Here is a 23876-nt window from a genome sequence, read left to right as displayed (position 1 = left end):
GCCACATGGAGCTGCTTGTGTGCCTCCTCCTGGGATCTGGACCTGCTGCTGGCCGCTTCTAGGGCACAGTGTGGTCCACGGTGCCAGGACAGGCAGGAAGCCTGCCTCTGCACCCCGGCTGCACCGCTGACCAGGAGCCACCGGAGGTAAGTCCGTGCTCCAACCCCCTGCCCTGGCCCTGAGACCCTCCCCCCACCCCCAAATTCCCTTGTTGGCTAATGACTAACATTTTGAAAGAGTTTAATTGCATTATTTTAAAACTCTCTGGTTTAGTCTGATATTAAAGATAATATAACCACGTATTGATCGGATTTAGAAAAAGGAATAAATATCGGGGGACAAAAAAATAAGGAAACAAAAATGCTTAACAAAACACTTTAAAAGATCAGTTTAAATACAAACTTTGGTGAGGAAGGTGAAACTAATGAAGCAGAAGATTAAAAAAGAATCCACCTTGACATTTTCAAAGCCATTAAATCAGCCTTAGCAATATAGCCCATTCTCTGACTTCCATGACATTCAAGTGTGAGGGTCTCTAGGGCATGTCTGATGTACTCAGGATGGTCCTGTCCTTCTGTGGAATTCTTGAGACGTACCGGTATGTGTGAGGAGTCCCCTGGCCTTCACAAAGCACACCTACCAATAATGTGTATCATCAGTAATCTGGATTACCGTAGTGCCTTGGAGCCCCAGTCTCTGATTCCACCCTCACTACACTAGAAACTGTACAAACACACAACACCTTCTTTCAATAAAAGTATGTCTACTTTGCACTTTTTCATGGAAACAAATGTGATTGCATTCCTGCAGTATCAAACAGGAGTTCCTGGCTCGCAACAGGCTAATCTTGGATCTGCCACAGGCTTCCACTCAGACTTGGAGTAAACCACTTCTCTCTGGATTTGACTCCAATTCCATTTAAAAAAGGAAGAATGTTTCCAACAATTAGCACTCTGGAAAACTGTTGGTTACTAACAAAGGAAGAATTTCTGGCAGTGAAGGGCTGAAGCTGAGGGCTGGTTATAGGAGAAAGGCTCAGTCATTGGCTGACAGTTCTGAATGACAGTCTCTGTATCAATTAAGCAGGATGAACAGGATAGTCCATGAGGTCCCTATCCTCTCCTCAGTCAATTTCCTCACACCTTTTAAGGTCAGGCTTGACAAAGCCCTGGCTGGGATGATTTAGTTGGGGATTGGTCCTGCTTTGAGCAGGGGGTTGGACTAGATGACCTCCTGAGGTCCCTTCCAACCCTGATATTCTATGATTCTATAATCAGGGCTGATTCCCCACTCTGGCACTTCGAGTGCAGAAGGTGGGGGCCCGCAAGGACTTTAAAAATTAATACTGGCCACTACAGACTTGTATTAAACTTGCAAGGTTACAACTTTTCTCTGACCTTGGATGGGTACATGCTGTACACCCAAAAGGTTTTTCCCTTTGAAAACCCAGGAAGGAGCACTTGGGAATTCCTTCCTGTAGGATACCCTCAAGCCCTTTCACTCCCCCTCTGAGGAAGAGCTGAGAAAGAAAAACAAGGGAAATTAGCTGTTGCCATTAGCTAATTAAACATGTGCACAAACCTCTTAGACACAAAAATTCAATTCTGTTCTTAAAAAGTTAGTTTTTATTAAGAAACATTTGGAAATTTAGGCTTTTTGCTAGATTTAAAAAACAAAAAACACAATTACAAGGATTAAGCATCAAGAATAGCTCTCTTGAGGTCGAGCTTAAAGGTTACAAGCAAAACAAAAAGTACCTGGCTGTGACGAAGCGGGACTGTTCTTAATGTTTCCTCTGAATAGTGTGAGGGTGCCTCAGTTTCCCCATGGCAGTTCTTAAGTATCTAGGTGGTGGGATAAGAGTGTATGATTGTTGCAGAGCCCTAGAGGGCAGGTGTGTGCAGGGGTCTGTACAGAGAGAATAGCCAATACCCTGTTTCCTGGCAACTGATGTCCTGAGCCCTTCCCCGCTGCAAGGTGAGAGCTAAAGTTTGTTGGAGAACAAAGGAATCAGGTGACCTCCTGGCCCGGGAAAGGGACAAAGCCCACAGGAGGAGGAGCTGGAGACAGTTTCAGTTTGGGGCTGGCTAGGGACGAGGAGTGAAGTGCAGACGTGGTTGTCTGGCTCACTGCCCCCCAAAATGGACCCAGCTGAGGGGTCCTGTTCTCTGCACCTAGAAGCTCTGTGTTAGACCATGTTTCTGTCGTCTAATAAACCTCTGTTTTACTGGCTGGCTGAGAGTTATGTCTGACTGTGGAGTTGGGGTGCAGGACCCTCTGGCTCCCCAGGACCCCGCCTGGGCGGACTCGCTGTGGGAAGCGCACAGAGGGGCAGAGGATGCTGAATGCTCCGAGGTCAGACCCAGGAAGGTGGAAGCTGTGTGAGCTGTGTGTCCTGAAGACAGGCTGCTCACAGAAAGGAGACTTCCCCAGAGTCCTGACTGGCTTCATGGGGAGCAGTGCGTTATCACAGAGGAAACCACAAGCCATAACGAAATAAAAGGAATAAACCTAATTGCCTCTTCCTCAACATTTCCTGATCTACTTACATATTTGGGGTTTTTAAATGAATAGTTTCTAGGTATGAGACGGAGGATTTTTTTCAATACCTGGCCGAAGCTCTTACAGCATAGCTGCTCTGATCCTTGTTCTCCCAGAGAGAAGGTGACAGACAAAAGGGGAGCCTTGTTTCAATTTTAAAAAGTTCTAGCCTTCCCACTGCCTCTTTTGGCCATGTGCTCACTCACTTCCTTTTACCTATGCATAGCAGTGAGACTTTTAATCCTTTACAGGTAAAGCAAGTAGAGAACAGTTACTAAGAGGATTTTATAGCTAACTGGCTGGCTGGGTCCATAAAAGGGAGCCACCTCCCCCACCACCCCTTCATTTATCACATCTCTCTTCCATGACCAGCTGCTATGGCAATACTGTGATTTGGGACTCTCAAGATATGCATTGTTAAACCCTTCTATCATCAGGATGTAGCTCTTCGCCCCCAGCCACCTTGTTTGTTGTTTCCTTTTGGTCTCTCTTCATAGGAATATGGGCTCTTTGGAGCAGAAACATGGCTTCTTTTGTATTTGTACACACCTAGCACACTGTAAACTACTAGAAACAAAAACACACTATACTACCATATCAGATATCAGGAGAATGGGAACCTTGGGAATGATGCTTTTGAAGCCAACTGGGTTTAGAACATCAGAGGGATCAAGGGTTGAAGATACAGAAAGCTTCCTTCAGATTAGAGCAGATCTAGACCACGCCAGCTAAGTGATAAACTGATTGCATCAAACCAGTAATCCAGATTTGATCCATTACCATTTCAGTCATCCATCACACATCTTGTCATCAGGGATTTAGTGGGGATGATCCTGTATGATATAAGGACGACTGCAAAGAGGACAGGACAGGCTGCTTAGACCTATCAAGTCCAGCTAGAGAGTCTCCGTGCCAAGAATGATGGGGATTTCCCTCCCTGGTTTGAACAGGAAAGTCAGTCAAACTCAGTGGCTTCAGTCAGTTGCTAAGCAAATTATTTAAGTTTAGTCAGTGTCACAGACCAAGGATATCTACCTTCCATAGGTATATCTAAGGAACCTAGAACGCTGTTGTGTAAGTGCCAATATAAATATGTTTTGCAAAAAGCAGGTCCATAAACTAACTGCTCAAGTTCTCCTTTTGGACGGGTTTTATTGCTGATCAAGACACAGATGTCTATTTGTTTTTTCTAATGATTAATTCCAACAGTACTTCCCTCCCCACCCCCGTTTTACTTGTAGCTGATGACTCATTTTCAGAACATTCTTCAGTAGGTTTTATTCCAAAAACACTAAAGTTTCAAGACTGCCCAGGTTTGGAATAGCTGGAGAACTGCTGGGGAGATCAATGACAGATTCATGCCAATCAACATGGGTTGATGTAAAACAGATCTTACCAAGCCGATGATACCTTTTTTTGAGAAGATTACAAACTTTGTTGATAAAGAGAATAGCGCTGATGTTATATGGCTAGGTGTCTGAAAGGCATTTGACTTGCTACCCCACAACATTTTGATTAAAAAAATTAGAATGATATAACATGGCACATTCAATGGATTAACTGGTTAACTGATAGGCCACAAAATGTAATTGTAAATGGGGAATCAGCAATGGGTGTGTGTCTAGTTGGATCAGTTTTTGAGCCTATGCTATTTAACATTATCAGGTGACTTGGAACAAAGCATAAACTACTGATAAAGTCTGCATAGGATACAAAAATTGGGGGAATGGTAAATAAGGAAGAGGTCACTAATAGAGGGCAATCTGGATTGCTTGGTGAACCGGGGGCAAAGAATATATGTTTTAATACAACTAAACGTAAATGTATACATTCAGGAAAAAAAATTTAGGCAAGACTCTGGGAAGTAGTGACTCTGAAAAAAAAAAATTGGGGGTCATGGTGGATAATCAGCTGACTGTGAGATGCTATGGCCAAGAGTGAATGTCATCCCTGAATGCATGAACAGGGGAACCTCGAGGAGTCAAGTAGGAGCAGAGAGGTTATTTTACCTCTGTACTTGGCGCTGGTGAGACCACTGCTGTAATTCGGTGGCCATTTCTGACAACCACAATTAGAGAGAGAAGGACATTGATAAACTGGAGAGGGTTCAGAGAGGAGCCACAAGAATGATTAAAGGTTTACAAAACCTGCCTTATAGTGGTAAACTGAATAGATTGAGCTCCCTGAGAAATAGTTAAGGAGTGACTTGATCACAGTCTAAATACCTACATGGGGAACAAATAGTTAATAATGGGCTCTTCCATCCAGCAGAGAAAGGTATAAAACACAATGCAGTGGCTGGAAGTTGAAGCTAGACAAGTTCAGACTGGAAATAAAGAATAATTTTTTAATAGTGAGTGTACTTTTCTAGCCATTAAAGGCCAAGCCAACCATGCTTATGAGCAGAATTTACTCCCCGCAGATGTGATCACAACACTATTTGAATGTTACTAACACAGACAATTTAATATTTACAAAGAGGAGATAAGACTGGGGGGATAAGGGATGAGCTCCAAGTCTGGGTAATAGAATAAGGGATTTTTCCACCTTTAGGTTGTCAGTTTGTATCTGTCCCATGTTGTACTGAGCCCATGTGATGATGGTTCAGTATACTGCATGAAATGAGTTGGAGTTCTCAATCCAGCAACGACTGAACAGCTCTCGGGATCACAAAATCACCGATGAAGTGAGCTGTAGCTCACGAAAGCTCATGCTCAAATAAATTGGTTAGTCTCTAAGGTGCCACAAGTACTCCTTTTCTTTTTGCAAAATCACTACCAGAGTTGCTAGTAATTGGTATGCTTGACTCACCACAATTTAAGTAGCTAGACCCAGGTTTGAATGGGCATGACAAATTAAAATTTTCCAAGCCACATTTGCAATATTGTCCAGGCAGCATGCCTACCTTCTGTGCTGCTTTTAGCTACAGTCTCCAAACCATCAACTCAGCCCCATCCACAAATGCTAACATTCCTTAAATTAGACAGCTAGAAGTGGAAACTAAAGTACTCTTGATCACTTACAAATAGATCAAGCAGAAGTATTGGGCCTTAAGTTTCTGTACTCACTTAATCCTGGCATTTTGGCCAAGAGAAGAGCCAAACTGCCTAAACAGAGGCCATGCCAAAATTCAGAACTATGCACACAGGACTTGTTACTGCTACCACAAAGCAAACAGAATGTTTAGAACGCCCTTTTTTTTTTTTTTTTTTAAACTTAGAGGGACATAATCAACTTGAAACTACTCTTTTTAATTAACTAAATTACAAGTACAGGCAGTCCTTGGACTTAATACAGTTGTTCCTGAAAATTGCGTCATAAGTCGAAACGTCGTAACTCGGATCCGCAATCCACTCCATTGCGGGACCGAGCATCGTAAAGTCAAAACCAATTGTTGTAAGTTGAATCAGGGTGTCAATTCAGAAACACTGTAAGTGCCGTTTGTCATAAGTTGAAAGTCAAAGTCGAGAACTGCCTGTAATATACCTGCTCCCTATGTCCCCCTGCCAATGTTTGTGATTTTACAGTCATTTTCCTACTGAAGATTTCCAATGTTGCCATGTAAAAAAGCCCATACAAACACTAACTCAAAAAAATAATTAAGCTGACTATACATAGAGTGCTGTTAAGTGCATAAAACAAAGAACTGAGCACATGTTCTCCTAGTCTTGAAGACGGTATACTTCTAAAAATACCCTAACAGTAGGTAAAAAGGGAGACCTCATCAAAATGAGGCTACACGGTACTAGGCATTGTGCAGGCGCAGAATCAAAGCTGGTCCCCAAACCGAAAGTTTTGGTTTTTTGTTTGTTTGTTTTAACTTAAAAGAGACAGGGGTGCAAAAATTGGGTTTTTTTGTTTTTGGGTATTTTATACACAGGAGGAGAAGGGCAGGCAATAAGACTAGTGACATAGGCCAGCTAGCGCACATGATGGTTTCTTATTCATTTGAAAAGAACTGTCTTTTGTTGGGAGACCAATTGTCTTTTAATTTTAATTTTTTTCTTCCTTTGGCTAGTCTCAATTAAAAAAAAAAAAAAAAAGAACACACCACACACAGGAAGAGTTCCAGGTTACCCAGTTTTCCTCCCAGCAGTGCCCTTCCCCAGGTTCAATCACTGCTGTTGCCACTTCCCTCCCCGTAAATACCCATTTCAGATTGTGACATATACCCAAATGCAAGATGCAAAGATCCAGATGACAGTGGAACCAACTGTATTGTGTGTGTTCTACTCCCCCAGAGCAAAGAAAACTAACACCCTCTTTTCAGAGCTGCCCTGATGTCAAAGAAGGTGGTATGGAAACCTCACAACTGAGGCTTCAGAAAACCCCCAAACTTGCTGTAAATACCACTTCCCTCCCCCTCTACATTCAAAGCTGAAGACTCTTTTGGAGTTTGCCACCATCTGGGTTTCTGTTTACAGCTGTGGTCACAGCAGAAGCACAGGAGCAACGACGGGATGCTGCCAAAGCAAGCTTGGTCCAAAACTTAGGGTTGTAAACATACAGTTTGCTCACAAGAGACTGTTTTTTTTATTGTTTGTTTAATTCCAAAAGGCAGCTGTTGATTTTAAGACTAACTCAGGAGCCCTGCAGCTCAAACACCACAACACTGAATCCAAAAGCAAAACCCACTCTCAACAAGAGCGACACTGACTTTTGTCCAACTCGGAGAAATGCAAGAAAGGAAAGAGCGTACGTAGTGAGTAACAAGTCAACTGGATCAGTTTTGGTCTTACCAGTTTCAGTCATCTACCGTGTTAACAGCACAAGGGATTTGTTTACAATCATTTCACAAATGACAACAGTCCCCAAGGACTTCCTCCCCAAATCACAGAAGCAGCACCACCAGTAGCCAACATTAGTATATGGAGTAGCCCTACTTTAAGGCTTTGAGTGTTAAGTTGGAATCAATATATATATGGTATCTCCCAGCTGTCCCATGGGAAAAGTAATTGTGACATTATTGACATGGACTGTGATTGTATAGATCCTTGTTGTAACCAAGGTCCTATAGCTGCACCAAATCTTGTACAAAGGAGGTCAAGTAAGGGGTCTATGGAAAGGATGTAATTTGCTGGTTATGATTAAGCTGTCTGTCTGTGTGTATCATTTTTGTATTTGAAGTTATGAATATTGGCTATGTACTTGTATCTCAATGTATTTGATTCTAAGTAGCATCAGTGAAGCATTTGGTCAGCTTCTTGAGAAAGGACTATTCTAAGTAAGTGCCCAATCAAGAAACACTTGACAGACAATGGACTTTGGGAGACACCAATCCACATCTGAGCTTTCCTGGGAACTTTCAAACTGGTATGTAAACAATGGCATTGGCCTGCAAAAAGCTGAATATTCACGGACATGTGACTTGCCCAGGTGTCTACAAACTCCATCTTGTTGCTGTGATTTTGCACAGAAGAACAGAGGGGTTTCCGCCCACAAGAGAGAATATAAAAGGCCCTAGAAGCCCCCTCCATTTGGTCTTCAGCTGGCTCAAAAGATGGCCTCTCCACCCCAAAGAGATGCCTGAAAGAAACTGGAACAAAGGACTGTAACTACGGGGGCTGGGGGGGGGGAGTGAGTGACTGCTGGACCCAGGCCATAAACCACAACACTGGTCTGAAAAGGATTGGGCCCAGACTAGGAAGGAGTCTAGTCTGTGAAAGAAGCTTATTGGTACATCTCTGAGGGTGAGATTTACCTGTATTCAGTTTCCTACTGTATTAGGCTTTGACTTGCGTGTTTTGTTTTATTTCGCTTGGTAACTTACTTTGTTCTGTCTGTTATTACTTGGAACCACTTAAATCTTACTTTTTAATACTAGATAAAAATCACTTTTGTTATTAACCCAGAGTAGGTAATCAAACAGCTGTGCATCTCTCTCTATCAGTGTTATAGAGGACGGACAATTTATGAGTTTACCCTGTATAAGCTTTATACAAAGTAAAATGGATTCATTTGGGGTTTAGGCTCCCAGAAAGACTGAATACTGGGTGCTGGGAAAGTCCCTGTTAACTGAGAAGACCCTGGTCTAAGTGAATTTTAGTTTCTGTGAACTGCAGGGGGACATGGACCAACCTCTTGGTCTGTGCTGTAGACGACTGGTGTGTCCAGCTCAGCAAGACAGAAGTGGAGGGAAGCCTTCTCTGGTGTGTGTGGGGGGGTGTTCTCAGTGGTATCCCAGCCCATCTAGTGACAGTCTTGAGGGAGTTTCTGTGACCAAACCCAGCACAGTGATGACTTACATCGCCCACATCTTAAAGGCCAATAGTCTGCAAGCCTCACTAAATTCGTACTAGCTCTCACTGCATCTACTTAGGGTCTTGTCTACACTAGAAGAATTAGGACCTATAAATTCACTCCAATGCAGTTCTGTTAGTGGTTGCAACAGCAGAAATTCTAGTTTAGGCAGGCTTTGGGTGTTTTTAACCACTATTGTCCAACTCTACTCTGCACAGAGTTGTATGCCTCCTCCTCCACTGGTACTGGTAGCACCAGTGATGAATTACAGGTCCTAATATTGCCAGTACAAGTGCAGCTTTATGAGGATTCAGTGAGCATCTACTGCAAACAGAAATATCACACTGAAAATGCATCTGAAACAGGAAGGCTCAATGTCTTTGAAATAGAAAATGAAAACGTTGAAAGGAGCTTTTTTGTTGGCACTTGACAGTGTCCTGTTTTGTCTGAGTTATTAACTCAATCACCAACGAAGTATCACTGTGCCTTAAGGTTTTCATTTAGCTAGTTAAGCAGACAGCTGTAGTGCAGATGTAGTAAAAAAAGAAAATGCTGTCAAAGTATTTTCATTCAGTTAATGCTGCACTGAGAATATGCATTACAGTCAGACAGGAGATGGAAATTCTCTGGCATGTGTTAGAGAAAGAGTTGTTGAAAGTATGAAATATACAATTCCCTGGGGATAAATCTGTGAGCAAGCATGTTTAACAAAATGAATACAGTAGCAAGATATCAAAATCAGGGATCCTTTTTATACATGACCATATAGCATTAAGAAAAGGAGTACTTGTGGCACCTTAGAGACTAACCAATTTATTTGAGCATCCAATGAAGTGAGCTGTAGCTCACGAAAGCTCATGCTCAAATAAATTGGTTAGTCTCTAAGGTGCCACAAGTACTCCTTTTCTTTTTGCAAAGACAGACTAACACGGCTGTTACTCTGAAACCTGTCATATAGCATTAAGAGATGCTCATTTCTAGAGCTGATGATTCCAATGGAATTTTAAAGCTGAGTTTGTTTTTCCTTGTGTTCAGGGCTAATCGAACGTGCTTTGACCACAGTATTTCAAACACCCTACACAACCAGATAAGAATGTTTATTTATGAAGCAAGGGTGGGGGGGCAGAGGGGAAGGAGGAGAAATGTTATAGAAACCAGTTTGACAGGATTCCCAAGAGGTAAACAAATACTCAGTTGTTCCCAAAAACTACTGAAAAAAGAGAATACAATGCTGTCTAAGGAAATTCAGGGGTCCATTTACAAATAGGAAGCACCGTGGCAATATGGACAAGGAAAACCTATACCACAGACCTTCCTAAACAGGATAGGGGGAGGATAGTATTCAGTTACCTACTTCTTAAAAGTAAGATGAGCTACCAGTTTTCTGCAGATTTATTCTCCTGTGCTAGACGGAAAGGACAACAGGCCAGGATTCCACTTCTAACAGCACTAACTGGTGCCATAATGGCTACTAAAACAGAACTAGAACAGAGTGTACGACACCTCAGATAGGAAACATGAAATCCTGAACTCAGGACCTAGTAAGCAGGAATGGCTTTTCAAGTTTTTCTTTTTTTTTTTTTTTTAATTGTATTCTAAGTATGTGAGGGTTGGAACCATCTGACTGACAGGAAGCAAGGAAACCTAGTGCCATTACAAAACTCTATGGGTAGACGATGTCAGACTTATTTCTTACCATTTTAGTTCTCTCAGAGCCCTCAGCTTCTGGGGAACAGAGACCAAAACGTACTTTAGGCACTTTCAGCAAACAAATGAAACAAGACAAACTTGCTCCCACCAGCAAATGTGCTCGACACCAAACCAGCTGCTACCATCTTCTTCCCAAACCTACAAGGAGATTTCATGCCATGCAGCATAAAATAGACACAATCCAGGTAACAATTGCTTCTTCATACTCTGCTGTTGAGAAGGGGGGGAGGGTGGTATAAAGAAGAAGAGCTCACTGCTTACCAGCTTAAATACTAAAATGGATGTAAATCAAAGCCATCTGCCCCAAGACACATTGCTACAAATCAACCTAAAGATATATTCCTCATTAAAAGGAAAAATAAACAAACAAACAAACAGAGACTGGAAGCATTTGAGAACTCTGTTTAATTGAAAAATACTAGCATTGTGAACCGGCCTGAGGGACTAGAAGGAAAGGATGCAGCTGGATTTTCTTGGAAATTGGCTGCCAAGGATTTTGAAACAAAAGACGAGAATGACCAGATAAATGTTGAAAGATTTTTTTTTTTAAATCCATGTTAGAAGACCAACAGCTTGAAGCACATGATTATCGTCATCAGCAGGAATTAAGGCAGTCACTTCACCTAACACACACAAGAAATATAATATTTTCTCCCTGAATGTTATGCTGTTGAGCTACAGTCTCAGGCTGACTCACACAGTCTCAGAAGAAAAAAAAAAAATTTAAAAAAATCTGGATGTGCGCACCAAGCAGCAGCAGATGACTCTTCTACCCACAAACTGTGGGTTGCAGTTACCAGGAAGTCATTTGTTCTGTGACATGAAGTCAGCTGGGAGGACAAACACTTATTTAAGAGCACAAAAGGAATCTCAGCATCCAATGAACGGCAAATAATTTTACTGTCTTGATTTTAAGTGTGGAAAGGATTATTATGTATGCAATTGGTTGTTTAGCTGTGTAAGGATATAAGCAACTTTGAAAGCAATCTTAATATGACATACTTCTAACTATGAACCATTTCTTGCAGATGAGAATCGTTGTACAAAAAAGTATTTTTGATTATAGTGAATAAAATACCTCCCAAGATGACCCCGCTGCCTTTTAATTAGAGAATTTATTAGACAATAGTACTGTTCTTCTAGGCTTATTCCATTGGGGAAGGAAACTTTTCCCAAATATCCACTTTATTTTATAGAGGATATTATCCTGTAGGTATGGAAAAAGTTAAATATATATCTTTTACAGTAGAACCTCAGAATTACGAATACTAGAGTTATGAACTGACCGGTCAACCACACACCTCATTTGGAACTGGAAGTACACAATCAGGCAGCAGCACAGACCGGGGGGAGAGGGGAGGACAGTACTGTGTTAAACGTAACCACTAAAAAAAAAAAAAGGAGAGGGGGGTTAAAATTTTTTGACAAGGTAAGGAAACTGTTTTGATGTTCGTTTCATTTAAAATTAAGACAGTTAAAAGCAGCATTTTTCTTCTGCACAGGAAAGTTTCAAAGCTATATGAAGTCAATGTTCAGTGGTATACTTTTGAAAGAACCACCATAACATTTTGTTCAGAGTTACAAACAACGTCCATTCCCGATGGGTTCGTAACTCTGAGGTTTTACTGTAGTTGTAAAATTGCTGCTAGTAGAGTGTCTCTTTAAGCACTTTCCTAGCTCAGAGACTGAAAAACACAGGGTTACATCTTAACGAGGAAATCAAAGCCTAAGAATTGATGACTGGTTTGAAGCTAGCTCAAGTTCTAGTAAACTACACCTGACAGCATAGAAAAGATCACTGCCTCAAAAAGCAGCTGGCCTAGACTCTCACCACACACTTGTCCCCTCAAACTCTGCTCTGAAACAAAAAACCAAAAGCCACAAGCCTTGATTAAGACTTAAAATCAAATTAGTATCTTCAAGCATTCTCTGATACCATTCCAACGAGAGATCAACAGAGCTCCAAGATGGAGCGTTTGCATTATATAGAAAGCTGCAGTTTGGCATTATCAATGCGAGTCTTAAGATTTTCTGTCAGTAATTTGGAATTTTTTCCTTGTAATAACCTTTCCAAATACTTTCCATCTCTTTTCTTTAATCCATATTTTGGCCACCACCAGATAGAGAAGCAAAACTAAAGCAGTTTGAATCAGACACCCATCTACCCATATTAGGCATTTCTAATGTAGCCATCACCATATAATCAAGGCCTGAAGAAACATTCTGCCCTGAGCAAAGGAACAAAAAAGGAATTTAAAAAGGGTAGGGAACTTGGGCCTGATTCTGCGCCTTTAAAGTCAATAGTTTTGCCACCGACTTTGGGGGAACACAGGATCAAGAATAAATCTGAAAAGATACACTTTCTCTCCCCCCAGACCATTCCCAGATTTCAACTAGCGTAGTTATAATCTGAAAAGGGACTCTAGAAGTGGCAACATGAGCACCTATGTTTCTTCCAGCTCATCAAGTCCACAGCAAGTTTCTTCAGTGCACAAGTAAACAGATTTTTCTAATTGCCAGCCCCACAAACATGACTAACTGATCTGCAGGCCAAAATTATTAAACACTTATATGGGGTAGCACCTAAAACCATAAATCAGACTGGGGCCCACTATGCTAGGCACTGTACAGACATAAGGACAGTCCCTACCTCAAAGGACCCCAGTTTTCTAAGTTCCAAATCAACTGAAACTGGCTCCTAAATAAGCCAAAAATAGACTTGTCAGCCCACCCCCCTGAAGAGCTTATTAAGGCTCATGGGAGCCCCTTAGAAGTCCCCCGAAGGGTCCATGGATCCCCAGTGAGCATAAGGCTGGCAGACAGTGGAGGCCCTTACCACAACCCACAAGCACAGCCAATGGTTATATTGCCCCCCCCATATCAGTGCAGGAGCTAAGCACCCCTCAAAGTTTAGTGAATTTATCCTCAACACCCCGGAGAGGTAGAGAAGTACCCCCCACAAACATTTTACAGAAAAGGAAAATTGATGCACAGAGAAGTTAAGTGACTTGGCCAATGCCTCACAGGAAGTTTGTGGCAGAGCCAGGAATTGAAATCTGTCTGTCAAGTTCCTGGACAAGGACTTGGGAGTTGAAATACAGACAGACAATCTGTCCTCTGCACATTCACCAAAAAGGGCAGAGTTCTCTATGCCAGTCTCAGACAGACCGACCAACCTTTCTTGCTGCCCAGCCCATGTTTTCCAGGCCCCTTGGTCCCCACCTTCCCCTTCTCTGCACAGCAGAAATCCAGGGCCAAATGCCAATTCCCCACCAGTTACTGAATTCCCCCAACAGAGAGGTCCAAGACCCCCCACATCCCTTCAATATTCCTCATTTCTCACTGCACAACTCTGTCCCCTCCCAAACACTACTGAGTTTATCTACCCCACAACCTTGGAAAGTAGGGAAATAGATCATTTCAGGGAGGGGGGTGAAGGGGCGAAGGCATCCAGGCATCTTAAGACAAAAATTAGTGGCAATCTTCAAAAATTCTGGTTTAAATTGACTTGCCAACTTCATATATAAAAGTCTGACAGAGTACCTGGGTTCTGACCATCACTTGTTCATTTCTTTAACCAGAGGAACCTCTTTTTCCTGCAGTTCCTTTCCTTATTCGTGCACTGAGAGAGATGTTTTTGATACTATACACTTCTCCACCTGCTTTGTTCATTTTGAAAAGTGATGCTTTTAAAGTTAAAAAAAATTCCCCATATTCCTAATACATATATTCCATAATGAGAATCTTTTAATAAGGCCTCTCTCATTTCAAAAGATAAAGTGACTTTCATTTTCAGCTAGCTGGCAATAACCATAACTTCTCATGATATAATTTGGATATTTGTTGGAGTATTCCACCTCTGAAGTGCTTTTCCTGCCACAGGAGAGAGAGATCCATGTCTGTTGGAGTTCCTCTACATAGAATGTTTTATTAATAATGATGTAATGCCTGTTGAAGGGGGGAAAAAAGCAGACTAACCACTATGGTAGATTTTCAGCCAAACCAGCTGAATGTTTGAGACAGCTGAATCATTAAAGTTAATGGAAGATTTGTCACTGACAAAAGAATAAGAGGGAAAGTGAAGTTTTGTATCACCCGCACACTTCATTTAGCAGTTCAGAGGCAACATAGGCATTGTGCATCTGCCTCTCTGTCTCTCACACACAAAACATGTTTCTCACTGGAATTCTAGTTCCATTCCCAAAAAGCAAACACCAAAAATGAACGACCATTTAAACCTTTGAAAGTTGTTGCAGTGGCAGTACAGATGGAAGAAATGTAAGTGTCATTCACATTTAGATGGTGTAAGAATCCACTTGTTTTCATATACTTCAGACAGAAATATTAGCTCGTTATGTAACTAGAACTCTCCTTTCACAAAGTCAGACAGAGAAGTTTGCAGAATTAAGGTTCACCCACAGATTTTTATATATTCCCCCTAAGTTAGATTCTGGGGGCACTGATTTAAATCTAAATATAATAAGTGAAAACAGAGACAAATACAAGTGTATCATCAGTGATTCAAGAGGAACCTTAATCAAGAAGTCATAAGTCTGACTATACCTTAGGCACCTATCTAGCATATAAAACGACCTATAAGTCTTGAAATAAGATGTTTTACTCTGATGGAATAACAAAAAAGAATGAATGTTTGTTGCAGTCCATGTTCTCCATTTCACAGACTAATGTAAGCTGCGCAGTGGATATAAAGAAATGTGAACTGGAGAATACAGAGTGACACCACACCCAGGTGCAATTTCACCAGGAACATTACCTTCTATTCTGGTATTCTATTCTGGTATTCTATTCATGACAAGAGATGTTGACAAAGTGGAGGAAGTTCAGAGAACAGCATCCAGAACTGATTAAATGGGCTGGAGGAAAGATGAAAAGTACTAAATATGCAAAGCTTGACTAAGCAACAGCTCACGTGGAAGTAGAAGAGAAGCAATATGGTTACCCAAGAAATATCTGAAGGATGTAAACATCAAGGGCCCGGGTAGATTATAACAAGAGGATCTAACTAGGAGTGACGGGATATAATATAAGCTCATTATCAGGAAGAAGAAAAAAAAATACACACAGTAAGATGGGTTAGGATGCAGGCCACTCTCAAGAGAAAGCAAAGAAGCCCTATTGCTTGGCACATTTAAAACTAGACTAGACAAACTGTAGGGGCTAATCTTTCATTTAACCTAGATGGATAGATTACATTGTGTAACAGGCCTTTTCCCATCTCTATTTTTTCTTATTCTATTCAGAGGGAGAAGCCTCCAACCAGTAATCTTTTGGATCAAAAATAAGATTTTTAATTTTTTTTTTCAAATCATATATATAAAACAAAACTTGTCAGAATACAAAGTTCCTACTCCACTTTGCTGCAACGATTTACACGGGTTACATTGTGCATTGCATAAAAGCCTTTTCCGAGTTTTTAAATTTGTTGGTATTTGATTAGCATCCCCTTGTTTTTGTATAGTGAGAGAACATAGGAACATCCAATTAACCTTCTCTATACCATTCATTTTATATAACTATTACATCCCCTCTTATTTATTTCCTCTCTAAACTCAAGTTTTAAGCTGTTTAATCTCTCCCCATAATAAAGTCTTTCCATGCCTCTAAACTTAAGCATCACCTATTGTGGACCCCTTTTATTTCTCTGTATCTTTTTTGAAATAGGGTGAATGAATACAGTATTCCATGTGAAAGCATGTTGTTGATTTATGTAATAGCATTATAATAATAATCAGTATTTTTCTCTCCCACTCTTTATCCTAACTTTTTTTTTTAAAAGACACAAACACAATTTTTATTTTTTTAAAATAAAGCTGTACCAGGTTTTTAAACCATAAACACATAAGAAATTTAGAAATGTCCAGAGTGTATGACTAGTTCAATTATTCCTTTAAATGTGTATTGCCTTGCTTTTGATATCAGTTTCATCTGACATCGTGCTATCTAGTCACACTGTTCCTCTAGAGTTCTTGCAGTGTTCTCCAGCCTGCACTATCCTAATCAATGGTGTCATTGTCAGTTGTTGCCATCACACAGTTCATCCTTTTTTAAAGTCATTAAAAGATACCTCTCATTGTACAGATCCCCTGCACTATAATACATTTCAGCGTTGTCACTGATCATGCTCACCCAGAAGGAACAAAGCAGGATGTTCAGATTTTAAGGTGAGGTTGGGGGGACGGGGGGCTGATAGACCTAAAAAAGAAAACTTGTAAACTGAGCATGTTTGATCTAGGATCACAAGACAGAATTAAAATAGAACCCTGCATCCTGTCTCATGTTTGAAACTTTATCATTTTTGAAAAGACACTGCCTCAGTGTAAGCTAGTGCACTGATCAGACAGTAATAAATAGCACTATGAATAGATGATGCTAGAGAAATTAAAGAATCTCAAAGTGCTTTACACATTTTAAGTAATTAACATCCCTAACACTTGGTGTTATTCCCATTTTACAGATAGGAAAACGGAGGCAGGCTGGGAAAGGATGGGAGACTTGAGCAAGGTGATACAGTAACAACTCTTCATCTTAAATGAATTTGTAATTAAGCTTAAACTGAACTGCACTGTTAGTAAGTGCAAAAAATACATATATTTGTTGCACATAATCTATATGCCCTTATGTTCTATTGATTTGGATTGCTTAGTTTAGGAAGACTGTCATGCGATTATATATATAGTTGAACAAGTTAAGATTGCTAGGCTCCATTTTAATTTTCATCCCCAAGACTACGCAAGATAACAAAAAAGTTGTGAGCAACCTGTAATGTTAATGGGTTTACCAAGTATATTACCAAAACTGAGGACCAAGTTTGGAAGGAGGGACTGTCTGCACCCTGTTGTAGGAATTATATTGTCTCTGGAAAGAGACAAGATAGAGAGTACACACTTGAGGGCAAGGAATTCCAAATCCCTCCTCCTTTTACTGTGGGCTTGAGTGTTTCATAATTTTATGCCACTTTGTCCAAAACATTTGCTACTACCTATTAGAATTACATTATGAAATGTTTACTGTAAACATTTTTAAATGAAGTTCACTGTATTTAAGTTCTGGCAGTATTTTGCCTTAGTTATGCATTCACAGGGTGAGTGTTTATATTTCCTTATAAGAATATGTTAAGCAAAGAAACCTCCAGACTCATTTCTGAAGTAGCCCGCTGGAAGAGTTTAATCAAAATTCTGCAGTTTGCAAGGGGAAGGAAGAGAGAGCACTACAGCTTCTACTATAGTATTCCACAGATTTCCATTAAGATGTGGTTTACAATTTATACTTCCAAGTACAATCTAAATACGTGTGTAGAAACATAATGCCACAACTAGAGGTTAGGATTCTGGCTTGTCCCTTGCTCTTGTACTAAGCAGAGCAGCGGATGGGGCAACTGGAAGAGCACATGGCTCTTCAGCAAACCCTCCCACCAACCCAAGAGTTTTGGAGAGAGAGTTATCCAAGCCTGGAGCTGAGGTAGGGAGGACAACAAAACAGAGTAATTCATTCTCTGAAGTGGAGGTCTTGTTACTACTTTATCCTTTGGGGGCTGTAAGAGGCTATGAAATTTTCAAATAGATGACTTAAGCCTAGGAAAGCAAACGCTCCTTCCTATGAAGCTACATAGAAGTGTTGTTTTGTTTATAACTTTCCTTCGTCTTTGTCATTCCTATTATGCTACCTATTTAGGCATGTAACAAGTTGGTAACATACTTACACTATCCCTTATCCCAGTATATCAGACTTGAGCTCCCTTCCCTTTTGTGACTTACAAGAAAAAGGACACGTTGGCTTGCTGCTGCTTTTATATGGATATTTTTCTAAAAACAATGGGTTTTTCTTAAATTAGAGAACAAGATTATAGACAGCTTCTCTCCTGCAGAAGTTCAAGATACTGTGTGCTGTTTCACAGCAAATTATATCTTTATGTATCAGGTCTGTACAGAAGACCAGATAAATCTCCTCACTGGATAAACACTCTATTTAAGATACATGCACACTCAAAAATGCAATGTCATTTTGAATATAGTTTTAGGTTTATGTAGGTATCAATACGAACCAAAACTGGAGATAGCAACCAACTAATTTCTTCCTCCTTGTAGGAAACCTCAGCTGTTAATTCACATTTTGGGTCATACCAGATGGCTTCGTATTACACCATACCACATTTGATCTGCTACAAAGGGATATATCAAAATCCAAACTCACCATGGTACAATACAACAGAAACAAGAAAAAGGCTTAAAAAAAAGTTGTACCCATCAAAAACTGAGCTATTTAATACCTACTATTGTGTTTAACATAATCAGGCAAATATACAGGAAATAGTGTCCACAAACACCAGCAAATGGCGTAAGTTGAGCTGAGTTTGTAACACTTCATTAGCAAACATGTGCTTGACCTTTAGCTCATTTTGATTTGTTTTCTTTGAGACAAATAGTAAAAAGTAGGTAAAGCAATGCTTCAAATGGACCAATCTCATTTCTAACAAGCAAGTGTTCAAAACTCCCAGTTGTCAAATTTTACTTTATTTTCCTCAGGAAGGTGCCTTATATGATACACATGCAAGTGTTTACTAATTCCCACAATTCTGAGGTGTATCAAGCTTATCAAGGCCCCATTGTACACACTTTACCTAAATACTTGGTTTATATGAATAATCTGAAGAAGTTGGCCTGGATAAGCAAAGAAGTCTAAAATGCAATGACAGGGTTCATAAATTAATGCATCAACAAATTGTCTTTCACAGAGCTGGGAGCCCACTCACTCAGAAATTCTGCAAGTGAAGAGGAGTATGAGTATATTACAGGTCCTCTCAATAATAACTAACTGTTTAAATCCATCAGGCTGAGAGATCAAGCTATTGAAGACAGACGCAAAGTAAGAAGGACCTACAAACCCATAACTAGCAAACAAAAGGACCTGGAGTTGTAAGCTTTCATTTGTTTTCCCCATCAAAACATAAGAGAAGTTACCAGAAATCATAGGAAATGTGAGTGGCAATTGAAGACATTTTAAAAATAAGGGTATCAGTCTGTGTCTAAAATTCACATGAAATTAGAACAGCAGCTAATTTGACATAGGATACCATGTGCTACAATACTTAAGCACAATAGGAGGAGCTCAGCACTGTGCAAGTATAATACTGGCTTTTGTCAATTTATTGACCCCCTCCTAGAGTTAGGATACTGATCAAAGTCAACAGGAGCTTTGCCCAAGTCAGGACTACAGAAGAGGGTCCTCAGGCAGACCGTTAACATTATTATAAATACACTGCTAGAAAACACATATTGAAAGTTCATTATAGGAAATGTAATACTGAAGTCTTACAGTACATAAGACTTACAATACGTATACACCATTTTTATGCACAAAAGAGAAACATACCTGAACAACAGATCAGAGTGTACCTTAGGAGTGAAAAGAGTAACCATTCACGGGCACCTCGGCCTACATGAAATACAGATGATAAATTAATATTACCTGTTCTGCGCCATAGACTGTAGCAAACTGAACAAACTCCTCTATCTGCACAAAGCCATCCCCATCTCTGTCTAGGGCATCAAATACAGCTCGGAGACGGGGCTCATCTTCTTGACAACCTGGAGAGTCATTAGTTATGGAATCAGGCTGGGCAAACTCCGGGGACTGGCTCAGGTTGCTAGAGGAATGGAAAGCGGGGAAGAGGTCCATCTCTTTGTCAATCTGGGAGAAATCCTGGGTACTTAAGGAAAGCATCTCCTGGCAGCTTTGGGATATATAGTCTTCTGGCTCTTTAGTCCAAGGGGAAGTTGGAGTGAGTCCTTCAGAGTGGCTCTCCTCCTGGGAGGTCTCCATTCCTAAGTAAAACTCCCCTTCTACTTGCAGGCTTTCGCTGCTTTCAGGAAAGCTTTCTCCCGTGTTTGAGTTCTCTGGACTTAGCCCAGCACTCCTAAATTGTAAATCCCGAAGAGGTGAAGAAACAGCCTGGTCCAGAACGAGAGAGAAGAACTGCTCTCCCAAGTCTGTGATCTGAGCAGAGGCCAGTGCACCCTGCACCACAGAAAGGTTTAAATCAAAATCACTCTGGGGGCAACCATGACGATTATCACCTGCACCTGACTCTTGTACCAGGTGGCTGATTGGGTCTGTCGTGTCTTGGTCCAAGAGGCCGTTCTCCTGCTTTTCCATGCGGTATAAATACTCAATGGGCCCATCTGAGAACAGCGTAGGATCCAGCCCTGATAGCTTCATCTCTCCCAAAACCTGCTCTAGCACTGCTGGCCCACTCTCCCTCTCCTGTAAAGAGGGCCCCAGGAATAAAGGGGCGTCCGGGGGCGTCTCTCTGGGTACCAGCACCAGGTCAGGGCTAGGCAGCTGCCCTCTCTGCTCCATGATGAGATACCTCCCATTCTGCTCGGCAAACAGAGTCAGCAGCGATGCCCGCTCCGATTTGCTCCCTGGGTCCGAGAGAGTCATTAACAAATCCGGCTCCATTTTCATCAGAAAAAAAATAAAGGATTTAATACAAACCACAGCGGCTGTTCAGACCCTCCTGGACACAAAGGGCTGGGTTTGTGAGCAATCACTGCCCTGCCGTCTCCCCGCGACAGAGCTCGGGTCTCCCGGAGAGCCCACCACAGATCCGCTGCATTGCTGCTGCTCCTTGGAGCCTCCTCTGCAAACGGGAGATGCGCTGCTGCCATTTGCCTGCATCCATCTTCTCCATCCCTCCGGCGTCACATCCCAGGAGGCGGCGGCGGCGGGGCAGCGGCTAAAGGGACCCCCGTGGGGAGGAAAAGGCAATCGCAGCCGCGCACGAATCGAAGGCGCCTCGGTAGCTGTCCGACAAAGCCTGCAGCCCGGGCTCAGCCCGCACCCCGAGGCTGCCCCCGCCAAAGAACCGGCGGCGCCCCTCGCAAAGGATGGTGCTGCTAAGCCACGAGCTCACAGGGCATCTGCTACTCCGACGCCCCCGGGCTAACGGGGGTCAGGGGCGGGCTGTGCTGCGGCACCGGGCTGTGCTCCCGGCCCTGCTTGTGGCCCCGAGAGCAGGCTGCGCCCTTCGAGCTACTCCGGGAGCTGGGCTCCCTCGGCGGCCGAGGAGAGTGTGGGGCGCCCTGGGGGTCCTGCTCCCCGGCTCTGAGGGCTCCCGCCTGCGGCTGGCTGCAGCCTCTGCTCTGGCAGCCGGCTGGGCGGGCCGATCTCCGCGCTGGCCGGCCTGGCTCCGCCTGCAGCCCGGGGAGGGCTTTGTGTCGCCGGCCTCAGGCTCCTCCCGCGCCCGGCGACAGGGGCGGAACCGCGTCCGCCTCTGAGCTGGGCTCTGCTGGTGTGGGGAGCTGTGTGTCCCCCCACGGGGCTCCGGCGTGGGGGTGTTGTGTTGTGTGGCTGTGCAACCCCCGGGGGCTCTGGGGTGGGGGGAGCTCTGTGTGTGTGTGCGCGGGCCCCCCCTCCGGCTCTGGGGTGGGGGGTAGTTGTGTGTGTGTGTGTGTGTGTGTTTGTGCCGCCCCCAACTCCAGAGGCCGGGGGAGGACGGACGCCCAGACACACACAGCTACCCTCCCCCCCCACAGCCCGGGGCGGGGCGGCGGGACACAGAAACACACCGTGTGTCTGTGCCGCCCCCTCCCCGTTTCGGGGGGGGAGCTTTGTGTGTATCTGTGCCGCTCCCCCCGTCCGTCCGTCCCCCCCCCCCCGGCTCTGGGGTGACGGGGAACTGTGTGTGTGTGTCTGTGCCGCGCCTCCCCTGGCTGAGATTATTTTTGATGGTTTCTCCCAAGCCTGAGGAGGCGGGTCGGTGGCGCCGTGAAACAAACCCGCCGCCCGCCCGTTTAACACCAACACTGCCCGTTGGCCGTGAATCGCAGAATCCAGTCCCACCCTGCCTAGCCGCCGCAGTAACTACAGCGATGATGTCATTCCCCCGCCATTCTCCTCCCCCCTCCCAACCAGGGCACGGCGCAAGGAGCTTCCGATACGACCCGGCTCCGCCGGTGCAGCGGCGCTGGTGCGCTTGCGCGTGGCCGCAGGAGGGAACAGTTAAAGGGGCCAGCAGCCTCCGCCCAGCCCCGTGCTGCGCTCTGCAGAGCGGCGCGCGCTGTACGGGGCGCACGGAGACCGCGCTTCGCCGGGGCGCTGCCTGGCACCGAGCAGCCCGCAGCGCGTCCGCTGGGCAGCACGGGCTGGAGGCGGGCTGAGCGCTGACACTCCCCTGCGACCTGCCCGCAGCTCTCGCTCTCTGATGCTGAACAGCCTGATGATGACTTGCTGCAGGAGGAGCTGGGCAGGCGCTGCATGAAGTGCAAGCAGGGCCGGCCCCAGCGAACCAAGCAGGTGCCTGGGGCGGCAAATGTAAAGGGGCGGCAGGACAACGGGCTCTGGGGCCGCGATCCGGCGGCGGGACGCGACTCTTCTTCGGCGGCCGCACCATCACTCCGCCTCCGCTTGGGGCGGCGCTGGAGCCGGCCCTGAGTGCGACGTGAATGTAAGCGTCAAAGAATAGTAATTGATCAGCAGGAGTTAATACTAGCAACAGGGCCCCCAACAGTGATGAGCATAGAATAGCTTCCTGACGAGCACCCCCACACAGAGTGCTAGGGGGACACTGAGAGCCTCTCGTGCCATCCCACCTAGATGGGGAGGGGCCTGTGCTGGAAAATGTTGAGCTCATTAGCCCGGAGCCTACAGTGTGACTTCAGTGGGGCTCCTTGTGTTATGAAGCTTTCCACTCTGTAAGTAGTGTCTGCAGGATTGGTCTCTAAGGATTTTAGCACCCAACAAATTACTAAATATTTGTATTTGTGGAGCACTTGGGAGCCCCACTCATGGAGCAAGACCCTATTGTGATAAGCGCTGTCTAAACACTGCCAGTGTTATTACTATTAATAATCCTCATTTTATGTGGTAAGTATGAAGGAACTCTCACAGCATGCCACATCTGATGATGATGATGTTACCCCTCATAGGTAAGGCCAGGTCTGGCTTTGAAATGCTGTCCGAGCACCTATGCAATGATAGAGGCATCAGAACAAGCATAAAACTAAATGTCTCTCAAGCAGCCGTGAGACATGGGCAAGATGTGGACAACACATTATGCAACTTGGTCAGTTCTGTATACACTCTCTTAGGGCAGTTTGCAGCATCAAATGGTAGGACAAGATTTCCAATATTGAAATCCTTAATCATTGTTGCATGTCTAGCATTCAAAGCAAGCTCATAAAAGCTCAGGTGCATTGGCCTGGGCATCTTGTTCGTATGGCCATCTCAAGCCATATTTTATGATCAGCTAAAACAAGGCACCCACTCTTATGGTGGCAGGTATAAACGATATAAAGACACACTGAAGTCAAACTTGAAAGCATGTCACTGTCAGGTTGATCCCAGCAACTAGGCAGCATCAGCCC

At 43.4% G+C, this 23876-nt stretch overlaps 1 protein-coding gene across 1 annotated transcript in view; it reads right to left on the bottom strand.

Annotated features, from left to right (window-relative positions):
- RAB11FIP3 (RAB11 family interacting protein 3) overlaps window positions 1–20976 on the bottom strand; it is a 167501-nt gene extending 146525 nt beyond the window's left edge. Inside the window, exon 1 of the mRNA XM_077828351.1 lies at window positions 19978–20976. Within this exon, the coding sequence (XP_077684477.1) occupies window positions 19978–20976 (999 nt within the window). The remainder of the gene's footprint in view (window positions 1–19977) is intronic.
- Window positions 20977–23876: the final 2900 nt, after the last annotated feature.

This window comes from Eretmochelys imbricata, chromosome 10 (assembly GCF_965152235.1).
Source record: "Eretmochelys imbricata isolate rEreImb1 chromosome 10, rEreImb1.hap1, whole genome shotgun sequence".
Classification (NCBI taxonomy): Eukaryota; Metazoa; Chordata; order Testudines; family Cheloniidae; genus Eretmochelys; species Eretmochelys imbricata.
Note: the sequence above shows the minus strand (reverse complement) of the source record. Positions and strands in the feature narration are given on the sequence as shown.